The sequence below is a fragment of the Mustela erminea genome, chromosome 1 (genome assembly GCF_009829155.1).
Source record: "Mustela erminea isolate mMusErm1 chromosome 1, mMusErm1.Pri, whole genome shotgun sequence".
In the NCBI taxonomy this organism is placed as follows: domain Eukaryota; kingdom Metazoa; phylum Chordata; class Mammalia; order Carnivora; family Mustelidae; genus Mustela; species Mustela erminea.
Genome location: NC_045614.1, coordinates 17787213 through 17805151, shown reverse-complemented (window position 1 = coordinate 17805151; position 17939 = coordinate 17787213). Strand labels below are relative to the sequence as shown.

Below are 17939 nucleotides of genomic sequence, written 5' to 3'. Positions count from 1 at the left end.
TTTGGGCCTTCTCCGAATTGATTACCTCATCTGAAAAAGGGAGGAGTCTGCTGAGTCATCTGGACATCTTATGAAGGTACTTTGAGAACTGTGAAAGGCTGCTTTTCATTGAAATTTGTTTTTCCGAGACTTGAAATTGGATTAGGTAGCTTCATTTTGTGCCATAATGTGAGTAGTTGGAAAATAGTTGGAAAAAAATTTATGTCCTATGGTTCTCTGTTTCTCTAAACTCTGGGTTCTCTTCTGTAGGAGGATGAAGATCCTAGCAAAGGTGATCAGAGTCGCTCACTTGACCCTGGAGAAGATAATGTAACCGAGCAGACCAATCACATTATTATTCCTAGCTATGCGTCATGGTTTGATTATAACTGGTGAGTGGGCCGTGTACATGGGTGAGTATGGTTCTTAGGAATGGGAGGACTTCCTTGCCTAAATCCCTGTATCAGTAATCAGTGTCAAATTGGATGAAGGGAAATCTTAAGAAAAGGGGGGAAGGTGAGGGCGCCTGGGTGGCTCAGTCAGTCAAGTATCTGCCTTCTTCTCAGGTCCGGATCTCGGTCCTGGGATCGAGTCCCACATCAGGCTCTCTGCTTGAAGGGAGACAGCTTCTCCCTCTCCCTCTCTTTCTCTCTCTGTCAAATAAATAAATGAAATCTTTAAAAAAATATAGCTGAAGGGAGATGGAAAGTGATTTTATTTTCACTTTGGAGTCTTTTCTTTAGAGTAGTTTAGGGATGGAAATGATGATGTGTTGTACTTAGGGATTGTAAAATTTTTTCAGGTTAGACTAACTCATTTAGAATCAGTTACAATTCAGATTGGCAAATAATTTATTATTTAATAATTTTAAAATACAGACATTCATTATATGATTTTAAAATATTAGGGTCACCTGGCTGGCTCAGTTGGTGGAGCATGCGACTCTTGATCTCAGGTTGTAAGTTTGAGCCCCTGAAAAAAACACACATTAAAGAAGTACATTTTAAAAAGACCTCCTCTCACTACCTAGTAATGGCTTTATTTATTTATTTTTTTAAGATTTCATTATTTATTTGACAGACAGAGATCACAAGTAGGCAGAGAAGCAGGCAGAGAGAGAGGAGGAAGTAGGCTTCCCACTGAGCAGAGAGCCCGACGCGGGGATTGATCCCAGGACCCCGGGACCATGACCTGAGCCAAAGGCAGAGGCTTTAACCCACTGATCCACCGAGGTGCCCCTATGGCTTCATTTTAATAGGAATTTTTTTTTAAATGAGTTCTGCATCCGTTGTGGGGCTTGAACTCATAACCCTGAGATCAAGAGTCAATTAGCTTTACTGACTGAGCCAGCCAAGCACCCCAGTAGGAAATATTTTTAACATTAAGATGCTTTTCATATATAAAAAGTTTAAGAATGGAGCGACTGGGTGATTTAGTCTGTTAAGCGTCTGCCTTTGGCTCAGGTCATGATCCCAGGAGTCCTGGGATCGAGTTCTACGTTGGGCTCCCTGCGTATCAGGGAATCTGCTTCTGCCCCTCCCCCTGCTCCTTTTCTGTCTCTCTTTCTCTCTCTCTCAAATAGATGAGTAAAACATCTTTACAAAAAAGCAGTTCAAGAAAACACCTTCCTTAGCATCTTCCCTGTCATTTACCACAACCATTTGGCATCACTGGAGTATTTCTGTAATCCTATATATCTTATTTGGTGATTATTTTCAAAGTGTGACTATTTCATATCAGGCTGATTTTTATTTGGCTTTTTATTTTTATTTTATTTTATTATTTTTAAATTTAATTTTTTCAGTGTTTCAAGATTTATTTTATTATTATTTTTTTAAAGATTTTATTTATTTATTTGACAGACACAGGGAGAGAGGGAACTCAAGCAGGGGAATGGGAGAAGCAGACTTCACACCAAGCAGGGAGCCAGATTCGGGGCTCAATCCCAGGACCCAGGGATCTTGACCTGAGCTGAAGGCAGATGGTTAACAACTGTGCCATCCAGGCACCCAGGCTTTTTATTTTTAAATATATGTACCAGAATATGCCCCACCAAATAGTTAGCTCCTTTAAGGTACTTTCATTGGAAAGTTGTACTCTTAACTCTAGTGATATTGCCCTTACTTGAAGTCTTGTGGTCTTATATGAGCAGAAGACAGCCGCTTAACTGACTGAGCCATCCAGGCGCCCCCTTTTTTTTTTTTTTTTAATTAACATATAATGTATTATTTGATTTAGGGGTAAACATTATTATTCTTTAAGGATAAGTGTGATCTTATCTATGTGTGTCTTTGTATATATATGTCCTTATACATGCATTTAGACATACATATATTTAGAAATATACATGCATTAGACATAAAGATATATACACACACACACACACACACACACATATATATATCTTTAGAAGCCAATTTAAAGGAATAGGGTGGATGATTCACTTGGAACTAAACCTGACTTTTTTCCAAAATCCACAAAATATGACTCTAATATTGATACTTCTCTGCATGCCTTTAAGATCAACTATGAATGGCATTCCTAATTGTTTTGAATAAATGGAACCTAGGACAGAATAAGTATATAGCTCTTTTTTGAAGGTGAGTCTTCATTACATTGACGATGTGATTTTTAAATTTGGAAGTGTCTCAGTTTTACTGTTGGTAATTGTAATTACATGTTCGGATTCAGAATTGTTTAAAAGGACACAATTGAGAAACTTGTGTTTTTTTCCTCTAAAACTCCAAAAAAAGGCAGTCATAATAGTATGTAACTTGGAGGGTTTTTATAGGTTACAGAAACACTCATTTGCATCATAACCATTGCATGTCACAAAGCTTACTCTTACGGATCGTGGAGGTGTAACTCACATCCCTATTTTATAAAGACAAGTACTGTGTCAGTGGAAGCATTTCACCGTTGCAGTGGACAGTTGGAATAACTTCAGTTTTCTGATTCTGAGCACCCCACTTCCTGACTCATTCTCAGAACCTCAGGAATCAGCTGCCAGCAATTCAGAAAAGAAAGTGCTTAGGGTTAAACATTCATGTGTGTTTTGTTCTTGGTGAATATAGAAATTGTGTTTTTTGGTGGGCTTCCTAACCTTTAACAATAAAACAGCAAGAGGCATGTTTGAACTATATAATTGCTTATAGCTGTTTCCTAACCTTTAACAATAAAACAGCAAGAGGCATGTTTGAACTATATAATTGCTTATAGCTGTTTTTATAGTAAAACTTGGAAAGTTGTTACACATAACTATACAGTACTAATTCATCTTAGAAATTATCTTCCTAGAAGTTTTCAGGTTAATTCATTGTATTTATAGTATTTGGCAATACAGATCCCGTTCAAACAATTTAAATGTTCCCAAATGATGCAAGAATAAATGCCTTTTTTTTTAAGTAAATAAACTCTGTGTTTAAAAGGGTGATCGAACTCAGGACTCTGAGATCAAGAGTCACGTGCTCAGGGCACCTGGGTGGCTCAGTGGTTAAGCATCTGGCTTTGGCTCAGGTCATGAGCCCCGGGTCTTGAGATTGAGCCCTGCATTGGGCTGCCTGCTCAGCGGGAAACCTGCTTCTTCCTCTCTTGCTTCCCTTACTCGTGTTTTCTCTCTCACTGTCTCTCTCTCTCTTTCAAATAAATAAATAAAATCTAAAAAAAAAAAAAAAAAAAAAGAGTCATACGTTCTACTGACTAAGCCAGCCAGACAATGCCTATAGTTACAGTCACAATTATTGATTTGTTCTTCCCTGCATAACCAGTTACTGCATATCTGGAAAGCCACTGAGAAACTATAAAGTATCATCATAAAAACACTGTATTAGCGTCAAAACCTTTGTACTGTATACACAGTTGGGTCATTTGTATCATGCATTAGACCTGATTTTTACCTGGTCTCTGTAGTGCTTATCACCTGTAACACTTTATAAAATTACCAGTGCCTTTATCTCACTATTAAAATTCAGTTCTATAATCTTTTTAAAGGCAGTAGATTACCAAAATCTTTTAAAAAAAAAATTCAGTTCAGCACAAACTCTTTGAGGGCTGGGCGAAAGGGTTCATTGATGTTAAGAGCCCAAGAAACTGTTTATGTAAATTCCATCGTCTTTTGGCTGGTCATTTGCTTCATCAGTTTGTTGCCATGCCAGCTGCTGTGATGTCTGGCCATTTCCAGTGAAGTCTGTATTTTGTTGCTCATCATCTACTTATGATGTGTTATATCAAGAACATAATGCAATACATAGCTTTCAATGTGTTGATAGAAGTTTTTGAGTTTGGGTGTGGGAATGGAAAAACTAAACAATTAAGTTTTGTGGGTAAGAAGGGGAAGGCTTTCTGCTGTTAATACATAGAACTTGTATGAGACAATTAAGTTCTTTCTTTTTTTTTTTTTTTTTTTTTAAAGCTTTTATTTATTTATTTGATAGAGGGAGGCACAGGAGAAAGGAAACACAAGCAGGGGGCGTGGGAGAGGGAGAAGCAGGGAGCCTGATGGGGCTTGATCCCAGGACCCTGGGATCGTGACCTGAGCTGAAGGCAGACGCTTAATGACTGAGCCACCCAGGTGCCCCAAGATAATTAAGTTCTGAAAATAATGTTCAGTTTTTGGAATTAATCAATTTTACTTTGAAAATTAAATAAACTTAGTTCAAATTTCAAGATTTCATTTTTCCAAGAGGACTTTTTATTTTTTATTCCCCAGTATTCACGTGATTGAACGGCGTGCTCTTCCTGAGTTTTTCAATGGAAAAAACAAATCCAAGACACCAGAAATGTGAGTGAAATGTGAAGATGTAATCTTGGTACTGTTACTTACTTTAGAATGGGGTCAGTGTCTAGAAAAATTGTTCATTTGAATGTGTTGGGCAGGGGTTTTTAAAAGGATACTTCTGAGTTCATTTTGCTAATGTGTAGAGGTCTGCAAATGTGTTATTCCGTCCAGAACAGTGTTCATATCTCAGCCACACAGAATTCCTTGTTGTAAAGGAAATTGTTCTAGATTTTTTTCTTTCATTTGCATCTTGAACCTACAACCTTGAACTACATGCATGTCAGCTCTTATAGCTAAAATTGAATTCGGTAACAGGCATTCACAAAATGGGTTCAGGTTTCTCCCAGACAGTTTCCACCTTGTATGTACCTGTGTGTAATAGATTGTGTGTGTGTGTGTGTGTATAGTAAGCTAAGAGAAAGTGACATCTTTATCTTATTTTCCTGATGAATGACTAGTAATTCAAGGAATGCCTAATATGATGTCACAGCTGCCTATAAATCGATCTTAATTACATAAGCATTGTTGTGCTTTTACATTGGAAATACAAAAACATGGATGGAAGAATCTTGTTAGGAAGTATTTTTCCCTTTGCCTTGTGACCCTTAAATACATGTTTCTGGAAACCCTTCCCCCTAAAAATAAATCCACACCTATCATATTGTAAAATACTTTTCTGTATATTATCTTTATAGCATTAATTCATTGTTTGTTATGCTTATGTGATTTCACAAATAGATGTCTCATGTTTCTATTGTTAGGGAGGGATAATTGTCCACATAAAACACCTGTTAGAATACAGATAATTAAATAATAAGTATTTTCTTGTAATAGATTGTCCATGATAGTTTGAGAGTTTAAGTTTAGATGTCAGAGATAATTCCTGCCTTTCCATGACAAAGCTGTAAGGTTTCATTTAAAACCACAATCAGAGTTGGCATAAGAAACCCTTTTAGTTTTTCCATCTAGTTAGACATGGTATATTCTTCTAGCTAACATGTTGATTGCCAGCATTTGTATAGATACTTACGGTTCTTGACAATCTTCTGTTTACAAGCACAGTTTAGCAGTTTAGTTCACTTAAATTTAAACATTTTTACCTTTGGGTCTTTGTTTATCTACCTGTGCTTATACAAGACCTTTTTTGAGCAGACCTTTTGTACTCTGATGTAGCTGCCCTTAACCTGCCAGATTTTTGTTTTGCTTTTGTGGCAAGAACTTTTGCTGGGTCTCTAGCATCTCAACAATCTTGTTTTAAATATTTTGTTGGAAAAAAATATATATATATTTTGTTGTAGAAATGTTTGGGTATGTTGTGAAATTTACTGTGACTCAGAATTTCAGTTTTTCTTTTCGTTTTTTAATCTGTTTTTGTCTCAGCTTTGATTTTGGCCTCATGGATTTTAGTCCTCGTCTAGCTGGATATATAACCATTGTTGGAACCAGATTCACGTGTGGCTGTAGGAAGAATCTAGAAATAAGACACATCGTGTGTTAAGAGCATAGATTCCAGAGTGCTAACTCCCCCTACCTGCTGTGTTGAATTCTGGCTCCACACTTAACCAGTCTTGTGGTCTAGGACACATTCTTTAATCTGTGCTTAAGTTTGCTCATTGATAAATGAAATGATAGTACACCCTACCTTATGGAGAAGTTGTGAGGTTTAAATGAGTTATGGTTGGATACACAGTAGTTAGGGAGACAGCCTAAGTAACCAGGTGTCATTTGCAAATTCTGCAGGGAACTAATGATTTATCCATATACCCCTGTGACCAGTTTTGTATTTATGTTAGTTCACATTATTACTACTGTTATTATTATTACTATTATTATTTTTAGTGTAAACTCTGTGCCGAGTGTGGGTCTCCAACTCATGTCCCTGAGATCAAGAGTCGCTTGCTCTACCAACTGAGCCAGCCATGTGCCCCTGTGTTACTTCATATTAACTTCATCAGATTTTACTCCATTTTAGTTATTATTGTTAAATATTAGTAAATAGTTGTTTTGCATATTAAGGGTTCTTATCCTTGGTTACGTTCATGACTGTAAGTACTCAATACTGCTGGTTGGAATGTTAACTTTTTGTTGGATTTGGTTGTGAGGAATGTGATGATTTTTGGCTCTGTGAGTTATTATTTCTGAAAGGATGTGTGTCCATCTTATGAATTTTGCCACTGCTTTTTAGATACTTGGCATATCGAAATTTTATGATTGACACATATCGCCTAAACCCCCAAGAATATTTAACCAGCACTGCTTGTCGGAGGAACTTGACTGGAGACGTGTGTGCTGTGATGAGGTAAAACGCCTGACTTTTTCTCAGACGCTTCACTTCAGGAGGTTACCAATGCCCTGCTGTTTAATGTTTGAGTGCTTACACTTGATGTTTTCTTTGTTAATAAAACACCTTAATCAAATGTCTTTTATTTAGGGGTTGAATGTATTTAATACCTTGGCGTTTTCTCCTCGTTTTAAGATTTTACAGTTGACATCTTTTATTTTATAATGAAATCCTAGAATGACCAGGGATTGAGAGTGAGTTGAGCGGGAGAGTGAATAAGCTCTGTCCACTAGATCTGTCTCTAAAGAAACACATCAAATGTGAATCTCCTTGCTTGAGTTTGGTCTGTGTATGAGTTCTTTCACTATGGACTTACATGAACATTTCCTCTCTTATTTCTGTGATTGAAATAATTGGGCTTTGTACTAGGTTTTGGGGTGCTATGCTGTCAACATCGAGTGTTTAGAAATTGTCCCTCAAATAACAAACCAGACTTGTCAGTTAACTTTGTGATGGTTCATAGCCTACGGAGAACATTTACTTGTTCTGTTGTTCTTATTTTTTTAATGAATTGTGATGACGAAGGAGACGGGGTACATTCTCTAGATTTTAACTTTCAGAACTTTGCTCTTCCAGGGTTCATGCCTTTTTAGAGCAGTGGGGGCTTGTTAATTACCAAGTGGATCCAGAAAGTCGACCCATGGCTATGGGACCTCCTCCTACTCCTCATTTTAATGTGTTAGCTGATACCCCCTCTGGGCTTGTGCCTCTACATCTTCGATCACCTCAGGTAACTTAATTATTACACTAATATTACTATAATTCACTATTAGTAATTATTATACTAATAGACTAATGTTAGGCGGCATCGTTACACTATACACTGATTGTGTGAAACTTTTTCCCCTTCCTAACATTTGGAAAGTGGACATCCATACACATATTCTTGAAAAGATTAGTATGTCAACCATATTTTATATAGCCTTAGGTTAGAATAACATGAGTTGAAGGTATAAATTATAATTCACATGAAATGGGAGAACATATTAAAGAAAACTTGTTACCTGTTTTCTCTGGGATTTAATAGAGATAAAAAATGTTGCCTATATAGTTAAGTTGAAATGTTGGAAGTATAGGGTGAAGGTGTGGGTATTTTTTTTTTTTTTTAATCTCCTTACGTGCCATTGTTAAACAGTGCTTTAAAAACTTCTATCCCCCTGACTTTGTGGAGGTTAATACAGCCATTTATCATTTTTCTGACTCGTAGGTCCCTGCTGCTCAGCAGATGTTAAATTTTCCTGAGAAGAACAAGGAAAAACCAATTGATTTGCAGAACTTTGGTCTTCGTACTGACATTTACTCTAAGAAAACCTTAGCAAAGGTAAGGACTTTTTTCTAGGCACAGCTGGACTGTAATCCAGCATGATCTCTTCTTGTCCTTCTAGGAAGTACCATTTTTTTTTAAGAAGGTGTGCATTTCACTTAACCTGCTGGCATTTTATAAAATAACAATCACTTATCTTACCATTTTTTTCTGTGTGGTTAGAATATAGGTATTTTAAAGTAACTGATTAATATGTTAAAACAAGGAAAAGTGGAGAATTTCAACATATTTGGAATCTATAGGAAGAATCAAATGTATATTGTATAATTGAAAAATATGCCTGAAATTAACTCATTGATGGTTTTAGCAACAGGCTAAACACAACAGAAGACAGTATTAGTGAGCTCAGACAGGAAGTAGATATATTGAAACTGAAGCATCAAGAGAAAAAGAAATTGGATGAGGGTGAGGGAGGGGGACAAAGGGAACAGAGCGCAAGGGACACATGAGCTACTATAAAAAGAATTCATATTTATCATTAGAGACCTGTAGGAAGAGAAAGAATGAAGCAAAAGTGATATTTGAAGATTTAATGGCTAAACATTTTTGATTAAAAAAAGATATCACGGGGCACCTGGGTGGCTCAGTGGGTTGAGGCTCTGCTTTCGGCTCAGGTCATTGATCTCAGCATCAGGCTCTCTGCTCAGCGGGGAACCTGCTTCTCCCTATCTCTCTCTGCCTGCCTCTCTCTGCCTACTTGTGATCTCTCTCTCTCTGTGTGTCAAGTAAATAAATAAATAAATAAATAAATAAATAAACAAACAGACAGACAAACAAAATCTTCAAAAAAAAAAGGTTATCAATTCATGAGTCTGAACAGATCCAGTTTGGATGCAGAGGAAACCACATTCAGGCCCATCACACTTAAACTTATCTTAAAAACTAACGTCTTAAAAACAGCCACTTTGTGGGGGGTCAGCAGGGTTGGAGAAGGACACATTAAATTCAAAGGAACAATCATGAAATTGATGTCTGACTTGTCAGCAGAAATGACAGAAGCCAGAGGGGGACAATATAATAACATTTTAAAATGCTGAAGCCGAAATATTTTAAATAACATTCATTTAAAAATTCTGCAGTTGTGTTTGCAGTAAAGTACCTTTTATGAGGGAAAGGGCAGCGACGACATCGAGAGGTATGGGAGGGCATCGCTAGCACACAGTGTAGGAAAACCAAGGGGAGTTTTTCAGGATGAGGGCCCCTGGTCCCTGATGGATGCATGTGACTAGGAAGGAAGCATTCCCAGGAAAAGAAGGAATGTGTGGTTAAATATAAAGGAATGTGGACTGTTGAAGCAGTGATTATTTTGGGGAGTTCATAACATGTAGAAATGACAAAAATGGCAGAAAAATGGCCATTATATGAAGTTGAAATCCTGGTATCTTTTAGAAATGTGATCAAAATGCTGATTCACATTAAACTATGTAATACTTTGGCAAAGCATTTTGGAAAAGGCCTGGATCTATGTGGAAGAAGAATGAGTGCCAGAAGAGGTCAACACATATGTCAGTGAAAAGAGGTTTTCTCCTCATTTGTAGTCTAAGAAAATGGTAATAGACTTTTCAGACTAAGAATGATACGAACATATATTTAGGTTTACAACATGTGAATGTTAACGAGCAAACAGGGCTCAAGGCATAGGAAGGGAAAATGGAAGTATAGTGCATTATAGTTTCTTTACTAGACAATATGTGTAATGTAGTATTGGAAGGTACACCGTGGCAAGTATTGAGTATGAGTATTGAGTATGGCAAGTATATGAGTATTGTGAATCATAGAGTATGTAAAGACCCATAACTAATAAGTTAATGATGGAGATAAAAACAGCAAGACCCCCAAAAAAGTTACTCCATAAAAGGGGAAAGAAAGAGAAAGGCAGGGGATAGATGTGCTGGGTAGAATATGGCAAGATGGTAGGTGTACATATATGTCCACGGAGGTAGCCCTAACCTTATGTGTAAGTGGTTGTAATATTCCCATTAAGCAGCAGAAACTGTCACATTGCATTAAAAAAAAAGTCAAGCATATATTGCCTACAAAAAACCCACTTGAAATATAAAAATAAAAGGATAAGAAAAGACATATCTTCCAAATACTAATCAGAAGAACAAGAGAGTCATTATGTTAATATTAGCAGATGTAGACATTAGGACAAGTTATTTTACCAGGATTAAACCATGGACATTTCATAATGATAAAAGCATTAATCAGAAGGACATAATTATCCTAAGTATGTGTAAAGTTAATTTAAAAAATTCAAAATATGTAAAGCAAAAGCTGATAGAATAGAAAGGAGCAATAGGCAAACATAAAATTATAGTTGGAAATTTCATTAACCCATTCTCAGTAATTGATAGAACAAGTAGGTTGAAAGTCAGTAAGAAAAGATTTAGACCAAGACTGAACCAAGATGACCTATTTGGTACGTAGAAAGCTCTATGCAAAATAACAGTAAAAACAAATTCCTTTTTTTTTTTTTTTTTTAAAGATTTTATTTATTTGAGAGAGAGAGCATGAGCTGGGGTTGGGGAAGAAGGGGCAAAAGGAGAGGGAAAAGCAGACTTGCTGCTGAGCAGAGCCCAATGTGGTGCTTGAGCCCAGGACCCTGAGATCGTGACCTGAGCTGAAGGCAGACGGTTAACCAACTGAGCCACTCAGGAGGCCTGAAAACACCATTCTTTTAAAGTTCTTGGGGAATATTCTCCAAAGTATATTCAGTTCTGAGCCATAAAATGGGTCTCAGTTTTAAAGGAGTGATACTATAAAATGTGATTTATGATTTCATACATGTGATATAAATGTGGTTGGCTAACCACAACAAAATTAATCTAGAAACCAAAACCAGAAAAACCGTAGAAAGCGAATGAAATAAGGAGATGGTTATTTGAAAGGATGAATAAGTTTGACAAGCCTCTAACCCGAGTGATCAAGAAGAAAAGAGAAGACACAAATTACAGATCAGAAAAGGGAGGAGGGATTTTTTTTTTTCTTTTTTTAGATTTTATTTATTTATTGGAGGGAGAGAATCTTAAGTTTTTCTCCACTGCCCAGCAGAGAGCCTGATGTGGGGCTCATTCCCACCCCCCTAAGATCATCATAACCCGAACTGAAATCAAGAGTCAGAGGCTTAACTGACTGAGCCACCCAGGTGCCCCCATGACATGTGTTCTTTGATGAATGCTGAGAGATTTGCAGACAGAAGAGGAAAGGACAGGGCACCTGGGTGGCTCCATCGGTTAGGTGTCTGTGTTTGGCTCAGGTCTTGATCCCAGGGTCCTGGGAATGAGTTCTGCATCTGGCTCCCTGCTACATGGGGAGCTTGCTTCTCCCTCTGCCTCTGCTTCTCTCTTTCTGTCTTTGTCTCATGAATAAATAAATAAAATCTTAAAAAAAGAGGAGGAAAGGGCACCAGTTAAAATGAGGTGGCTACAAACCAAGGAGTTTAGAGCAGCAACCAGAAAGCAGAAGAGGCATAGAATGAATTCTCTCCAAGAGCATCCAGAGAGAGTATGGCCCTACTAAGATTAAGACTTTTGTCTCAGTTGTATTGATTTTGGACTTCCAGCCTCCTGAGCTGTGAGAGAATGAATTTTCATTATTCTAGGACATCAGGTTTGTGATAATTTGATTACAGTAGCCACAGGAAATTAATGCACTTGGATAGCCTTGTGTCTGTTATATCTATATGTAGTGAAACACCTTTCTAAATACAAAACTCTAGGCCCAGATGATTCTCTTGATGCTTTTGTACCAAACATTTTTGGTAAAAATTTATTTATTTGTCAGAGCACAAGCAGGGGGAGTAGCAGGCAGAGGGTGGAGCAGACTCCCTGCTGAGCAGGGAACCGGCTGCAGGACTCAATCCCAGGACCTTGGGATCATGACTTGAGCCAAAGGAAGATGCCCAGCTGACTGAGCCACCCAGACATCCCTGTACCAAACATTTAAGGAAGAAATAATACCAACCTATACAAACTCTGTCAGGAAATAAAAGTGGAGGAAACAGTATTATAGCTAAATATATATAAACACACCCAGTCACTGAGCTCCTAGCTATATAAATAAGATAAATCAGTTTTTTAAAGAACGGATATATTAAAAAATGTGCATGAATGTTCTTAGCAGCCTTATCAGGATAGCCAGAAACTGTAAACAGTGATTAATCAAGCATATAGTGGATAAATTGTGGTTTATTAAAACAATGTAATATTAACACAGAAATGAAGAATTGATCTCCTTCATGTAAAGAGTGGGGTTGAATGTCATTGACATAATATTAAGCCAGACCCACAAACTCATACTGAATGGTTTTACAAAGTTCATATCCAAGAAAAACTAACCTATGATTATAGAATTGGGAATAGTGTGTACTTCTGTGAGTTGCTCTCAACTTGAGGTTTAAATGAGAGACCCCTTGGATGTTGATTTGAGTGGTAGTTACATTGTTACATGGGTGTATATGTGAAAAGATGTGGGTATTTTATTGTACATACATTCTACCCCAGTAAGTACAAAAGAAAAAATTTCTACAATTGTGCAGAAACCCCCACAGTCATCTCATGGGCCCTGTTGAGATAATGCACTCTTCCCAGAACCAGTTTTTATCAAGAGGAAAAACTATACCGTGTGGCTGGGAGGTGGAGAAATTCTTGCTCTGCATGTCCCCAGTAAATGCTGTCACATGTAGTTTGTATGGATCTTTCCTGTAGTCAGATTTGCCTTCTTTAGGATTTAGGTGAAGTGTTAATGAATTTTCGTCCTCTTGGAGCTCCAAATCTGATTGATGGTCACTTCTGAGGTTGGTTCACTAAAAGATGAACATTGGTTATTAGAATCCTTAAAGAATCTGAACAGTGTTTTATGAATTACAGCTATATGCATTTTTTTCCCCTCTCACAGCGTCATGCGTATGACTTGAATTCTACAAGGCTTCCGTTTCTCTTTATTCTCTAGTTAAAGGACTAGTTATTTTTAGTACATTTTTTTTGCAAAAATTTCAGAATGATATGTATCGAATACCATGGAAATCTAGGAAGTTGTAATTTAACTTTTACCTATAATATTTAGTGCAGTTACACAGAAAGTTTGAATCAAATAACTTGAGAAGCTTTATTATCACAATCAAGGAAATCACAGATCATAGATATTTTCTCTTGATTTGTTAAATTCTAATCTCCCAAAATAGAGTTTTCAGAGAAGGGATATATTAGAATGTATATTTTGAATTGGTAACATTTATAGGTGAAGGATAATGTCAGGTGTACCACGCATCCTGTCCTCTGCCAGTCTATGAATGGAGCAGGGCCTTCCAACTCAAGAAGTATGAATCAATTGATAAATCTTAATTTTTATGTAACACAAAATTGTCTTTCTTCTCTCCCCATGTTCATGTGAATTGGCAGTTAAAGGGATTCTTATACAAAGAGTGATTTGAAGTTTAAGGAATCACTTGGTAATTATTTTAATCAAGAGGTGATAAAATTGAGAATTTGAACTTGTTGCAGTTGGAATCAAGAATCCCTCAGAGTAATTCATATGTAGTATAATTTGTCTTTGAATCGTGGAAAAAGTGCTTCCTTCAAGTTATACCAAATATTTGTGTTATGGATAATTTCATAGCCAGCTCATGGTATGCATTAAAATATTGTAGCCTTTGTAGCTTCAAAAGGTATCTTTAAATATCAAAATGATAGAAGTAATATGTCTGAGTGGTCTATGAGTCCTTGATAGACAAGAAATCATTGAAATAGGTCTGCCTTTCTGCTGGAAGTTTAGGGTCCTTTAAGTGTTTTATTTATTATTTTATTTATTAAGTGTTTATTTGGTTGTTTGCATAAAACAGCTCCCTCTACATAGAAGGGACTCCTCCTGAGCTCCATATCAGCCTTTAGGAAACGAGTACCTAATTTCTGGTTTTGTTTCTTTAGAGTAAAGGTGCCAGTGCTGGAAGGGAATGGACTGAACAAGAGACCCTTCTGCTCCTGGAGGTAAGCACGTCAATAGCAGAGCCCCGTTAGCACACAGGAGATGGATGCTTAGTCTGTGTGACTCACATTTGAAATACACCTTCGGAATTAATCCTGAAGTTTTTTGAACCAGGTATCGAGTTTTAATAGAATTTTCTTGGGCCGTCGTCATATCGCACCTCACACCCCGAGGTGATATACTGGCTATCGGTAGGGAAGATCAAGCCTGGATACGTGTTTTTTTGGCACAGGTTGGGTTATTTTGTTTATTTTAAATCTTTGCCAACATGAAACAAATAACTAGAGCTTTGCAAAAGTAGTCTAGATTTCTAATTTTTCCTCCAAAATTGGAAGATGTGGTAATTCTGGCACCTCGTTCCCATGGAGCAATAGTTGGCTCACCTCGAGTAGCAGGTGTTCCTTGGAAGTAGAATGTTTCTTCAGATCCCAGTTTTCTTCAAACTTAGCCCACCTTGGTTATTGTCGATTTGTTCTCCAGTGCTTACATGCATTTGAGTCCACAACCTCTGTATTTCCCAGAATGATTCCAGAGAAGTAGATAAAGACATCTGTCCTTGAAAATACTATTTTGTTCTTGAAAGCAGAACACTAAACCAATGATAATTCAAGATATCTGCCATTCGGCCTGTTGAATGCTTTTTGGATTTCTTCATGTCTTGGAGATTCTTGCAAATTCATATACAAGTAGATCTTAGCAATTATTTTTGCATTGAAGGTAAGAAATACAGACTATTGGGTTCCGTATTTATCAGCCATTTCTGAAGAAGGATCATTTATCTTGTCCTAGAACAATCATTGGGTAAAGTGAAGACTATGACACTACTTAGTATTGTGGGTAAGATGTGCATGTGAGAGCTAAATTAGGACTCAGTGAGGAAGTTTACTGTTTAATCTCTTAGGAATGCTTTTGTCTACAAAGAACAGAAAATCTCACTTTCCCCACAAAGAACAGAAAATCTAATCTAGCAGCCTTATGTCCTTAAACCATAAGGATGTTGGGTTTTTTTGTTCAACTGGTTGTCTTCAGATTGGCAGTTCCAACTTTTTTTTCTCTCTTTAATGGTTTTATACTTATTTGAGAGAGAGAGTACGCGTTGTATGCACAAGTGGTGGGGAGGGGCAGAGGTGAGGGAGAAGTTGACTTTGGGCTGAGCAGAGAGCCCAGCTCGGGCTGTATCCCAGGACCCTAAGATCATGACCTGAGCCAAAGGCAGAGGCTTAACCCCCTGAGCCATCCAGGTGCCCCCCGCAACATTCTTTTCACTTTTCAAGTATATCATCAGGTTCCTAGCTTTTCTATTGTTTTTTTTTGTTCCACCTTTAAGATGTCTATGTTCTGTCTCAGTGTGTCTCAGTGTTTCCTTTCGGTCACAGGAAGGCTGGTTTGTTCCTCAGCTTCACATTCCCACTCAAAATAGGAAGAAATAGGGGTACCTGGATGGCTCAGTCCTTTTCCTTCAGCCCGCTATTATGCTTGGATGGTTGATTTTTAGTTCCCTCATGTACCTCACATTTCATAGTACAAACACTGAAACAAGTGGACTTTGATGTTTGGATTCATAAAATTAATAAATTTAAAGTGAACTTTGGATTACTTTTGTGAGGATGTGGCACTGAAGACTAGATTGACTCTGAAGACAGTCCAGCGCCACTGTCTTGATTCATGCTGATGGTGGGCGGCTCACTCACTGCTGCTCTAGCACCGACCGGGCAGATGTTATTGTTACGAAAAGGCAGCTGTGTCTTATTGTTACTCGGAAAATTCTTTGCTCTCTGGGCCCCTCTGCAAGAGTGGTGCGCCATAGGTCTTTATCCCACACTAAGATATACTGGACCTGCTGACGGCTCATTGTTTTCTATCGCTTTAATTTGGTTTTTTGAATTTTTCCAACAGTTGTATTTTTAAGAAGTTCTAGTATTGCACTAGCAACTTCCTTTTCGGGACGCCTGGGTGGCTCAGTTGGTTAGGCGTCTGCATTTGGCTCGGGTCATGATCCCAGGGTCCTGGGATCGGGTCCCACATCTAGGGAGCCTGCTTCTCCCTCTGCCTGCTGCCCCCTCTGATTGTGTGCTCTCTCTCTCTGTCTCTCTGACAAATAAATAAATAAATCTTTAAAAAAAAACAAAAACTCACAACTTCCTTTTCTTTTTTTACACCTTTCTGCTTTTCCTTATTTTCTCAAATCTCTCTCTGGATTAAAATTCAAAAGGATTTCTTCTTTTTGAGTTTTTACCACCATTTTAATGTATTCTCATCTACTCATTCATTATCACATTTAAGAATAGTGAATAGTTAAAAAAAAAAAAAAAAAAAAAGGAATAGTGAATAGTAAATATAGAGTGAGGATACAGTGGCTGGGTTGCTGTTTACCCTGAACATATCCAAGAAAACCACAGTATCCTTACACAATAGTGCATTTTTTTCTCCTGCAGGTGGTACCTGTCCAGTGGTTGGTGTTTCTTTTAAACATGCAGTTGAATCAACAGGTGTTGTCTGTGCTTATACAGAGGCTCCCGAGCAGTATTGTTTACCACCAACACCTTCTAGTTCTATAGTTTATTTGTGGGTAATTAATAGCTTAAGAATATGAAGTAGATTTTTAATGGATTTATAACCAGAGCCAGTTAATTTCCTCCTAGTAAATACATAAATCTGGAAGATGCATTAAGGTCTCCCCCCTCCAAGTCACACCATTTTATTAGACAAATATATCACACAGGCAGCATCCCAACTGCTTCAGATTATTCTTAGACCACCCGCTTTTATTTTAAAAACACTTTATTTGATACGGTTTCTCATCAAAGCACAGTTCTTGCTTCTGGGGGTTATTGTCTGTGGTTATGTTCAGTTCATTGTCTTATTACAGATTTTGGAGGCATAGTTTCAGTTTTGCAGCTAGCCAGTGTGGGATCTACACAGTGGATGAATAATTGCAGTTTGAAAAAGACCTTGCGGCACCTGGGTGGCTCAGTGGGTTAAAGTCTCTGCCTTCATCTCAGGTCATGATCCCAGCGTCGTCCTGGTCCTGGTATTGAGCCCCTCATCAGACTCTCTGCTCAGCAGGGAGACTGTTTCCTCCTGCCTCTCTGCCTACTTCTAATCTCTGTCAAATAAATAAAAATAAAATCATTTAAAAAAAAAGAAAAAGAAAAAGACCTTGAATTGGTAGACATGAAGGCTAATAATAAGGCTGAATATTAGTTTTTTGGGGAAAATATACTGCATAAGATAATGATAATGGGGACTTGTCTGAGTAGATTTCATTTGTAAAATGTGTGAGGAATTCCATGTGTGTCACCTGAAAATGAGTCATCAGTTTAGGAAGCCACAAAAGGCTAATGTAGTCCTTCCTTCAGTTTGAAAACATGTCTTCAATTTCCTGTTACATAATGCTGCCTTCAATGCCCAGGCTTGGGTCTTCTCTTTCTCCGCCTTATGCTTTTCTGGACACTGACTCTTGAATTTTGCATGTCAAAGGGTTTCTTAGCTCTATGCTGGAAAAAACTTCCTGGATTTTCTTATTTGACTTT

The 17939-nt window shown here is 37.5% G+C and overlaps 1 protein-coding gene across 3 annotated transcripts in view; it reads left to right on the top strand.

Annotated features, from left to right (window-relative positions):
* The window catches only part of SMARCC1 (SWI/SNF related, matrix associated, actin dependent regulator of chromatin subfamily c member 1), a 173237-nt gene that overhangs the window by 83541 nt on the left and 71757 nt on the right, over nucleotides 1-17939 (top strand). For all 3 annotated transcript variants that reach the window (XM_032318216.1, XM_032318205.1, XM_032318225.1), the window contains exons 14-19: nucleotides 250-371; nucleotides 4688-4759; nucleotides 6942-7055; nucleotides 7674-7827; nucleotides 8305-8418; nucleotides 14349-14408. In XM_032318216.1, coding sequence (XP_032174107.1) covers nucleotides 250-371; nucleotides 4688-4759; nucleotides 6942-7055; nucleotides 7674-7827; nucleotides 8305-8418; nucleotides 14349-14408 — 636 coding nt within the window. The remainder of the gene's footprint in view (nucleotides 1-249; nucleotides 372-4687; nucleotides 4760-6941; nucleotides 7056-7673; nucleotides 7828-8304; nucleotides 8419-14348; nucleotides 14409-17939) is intronic.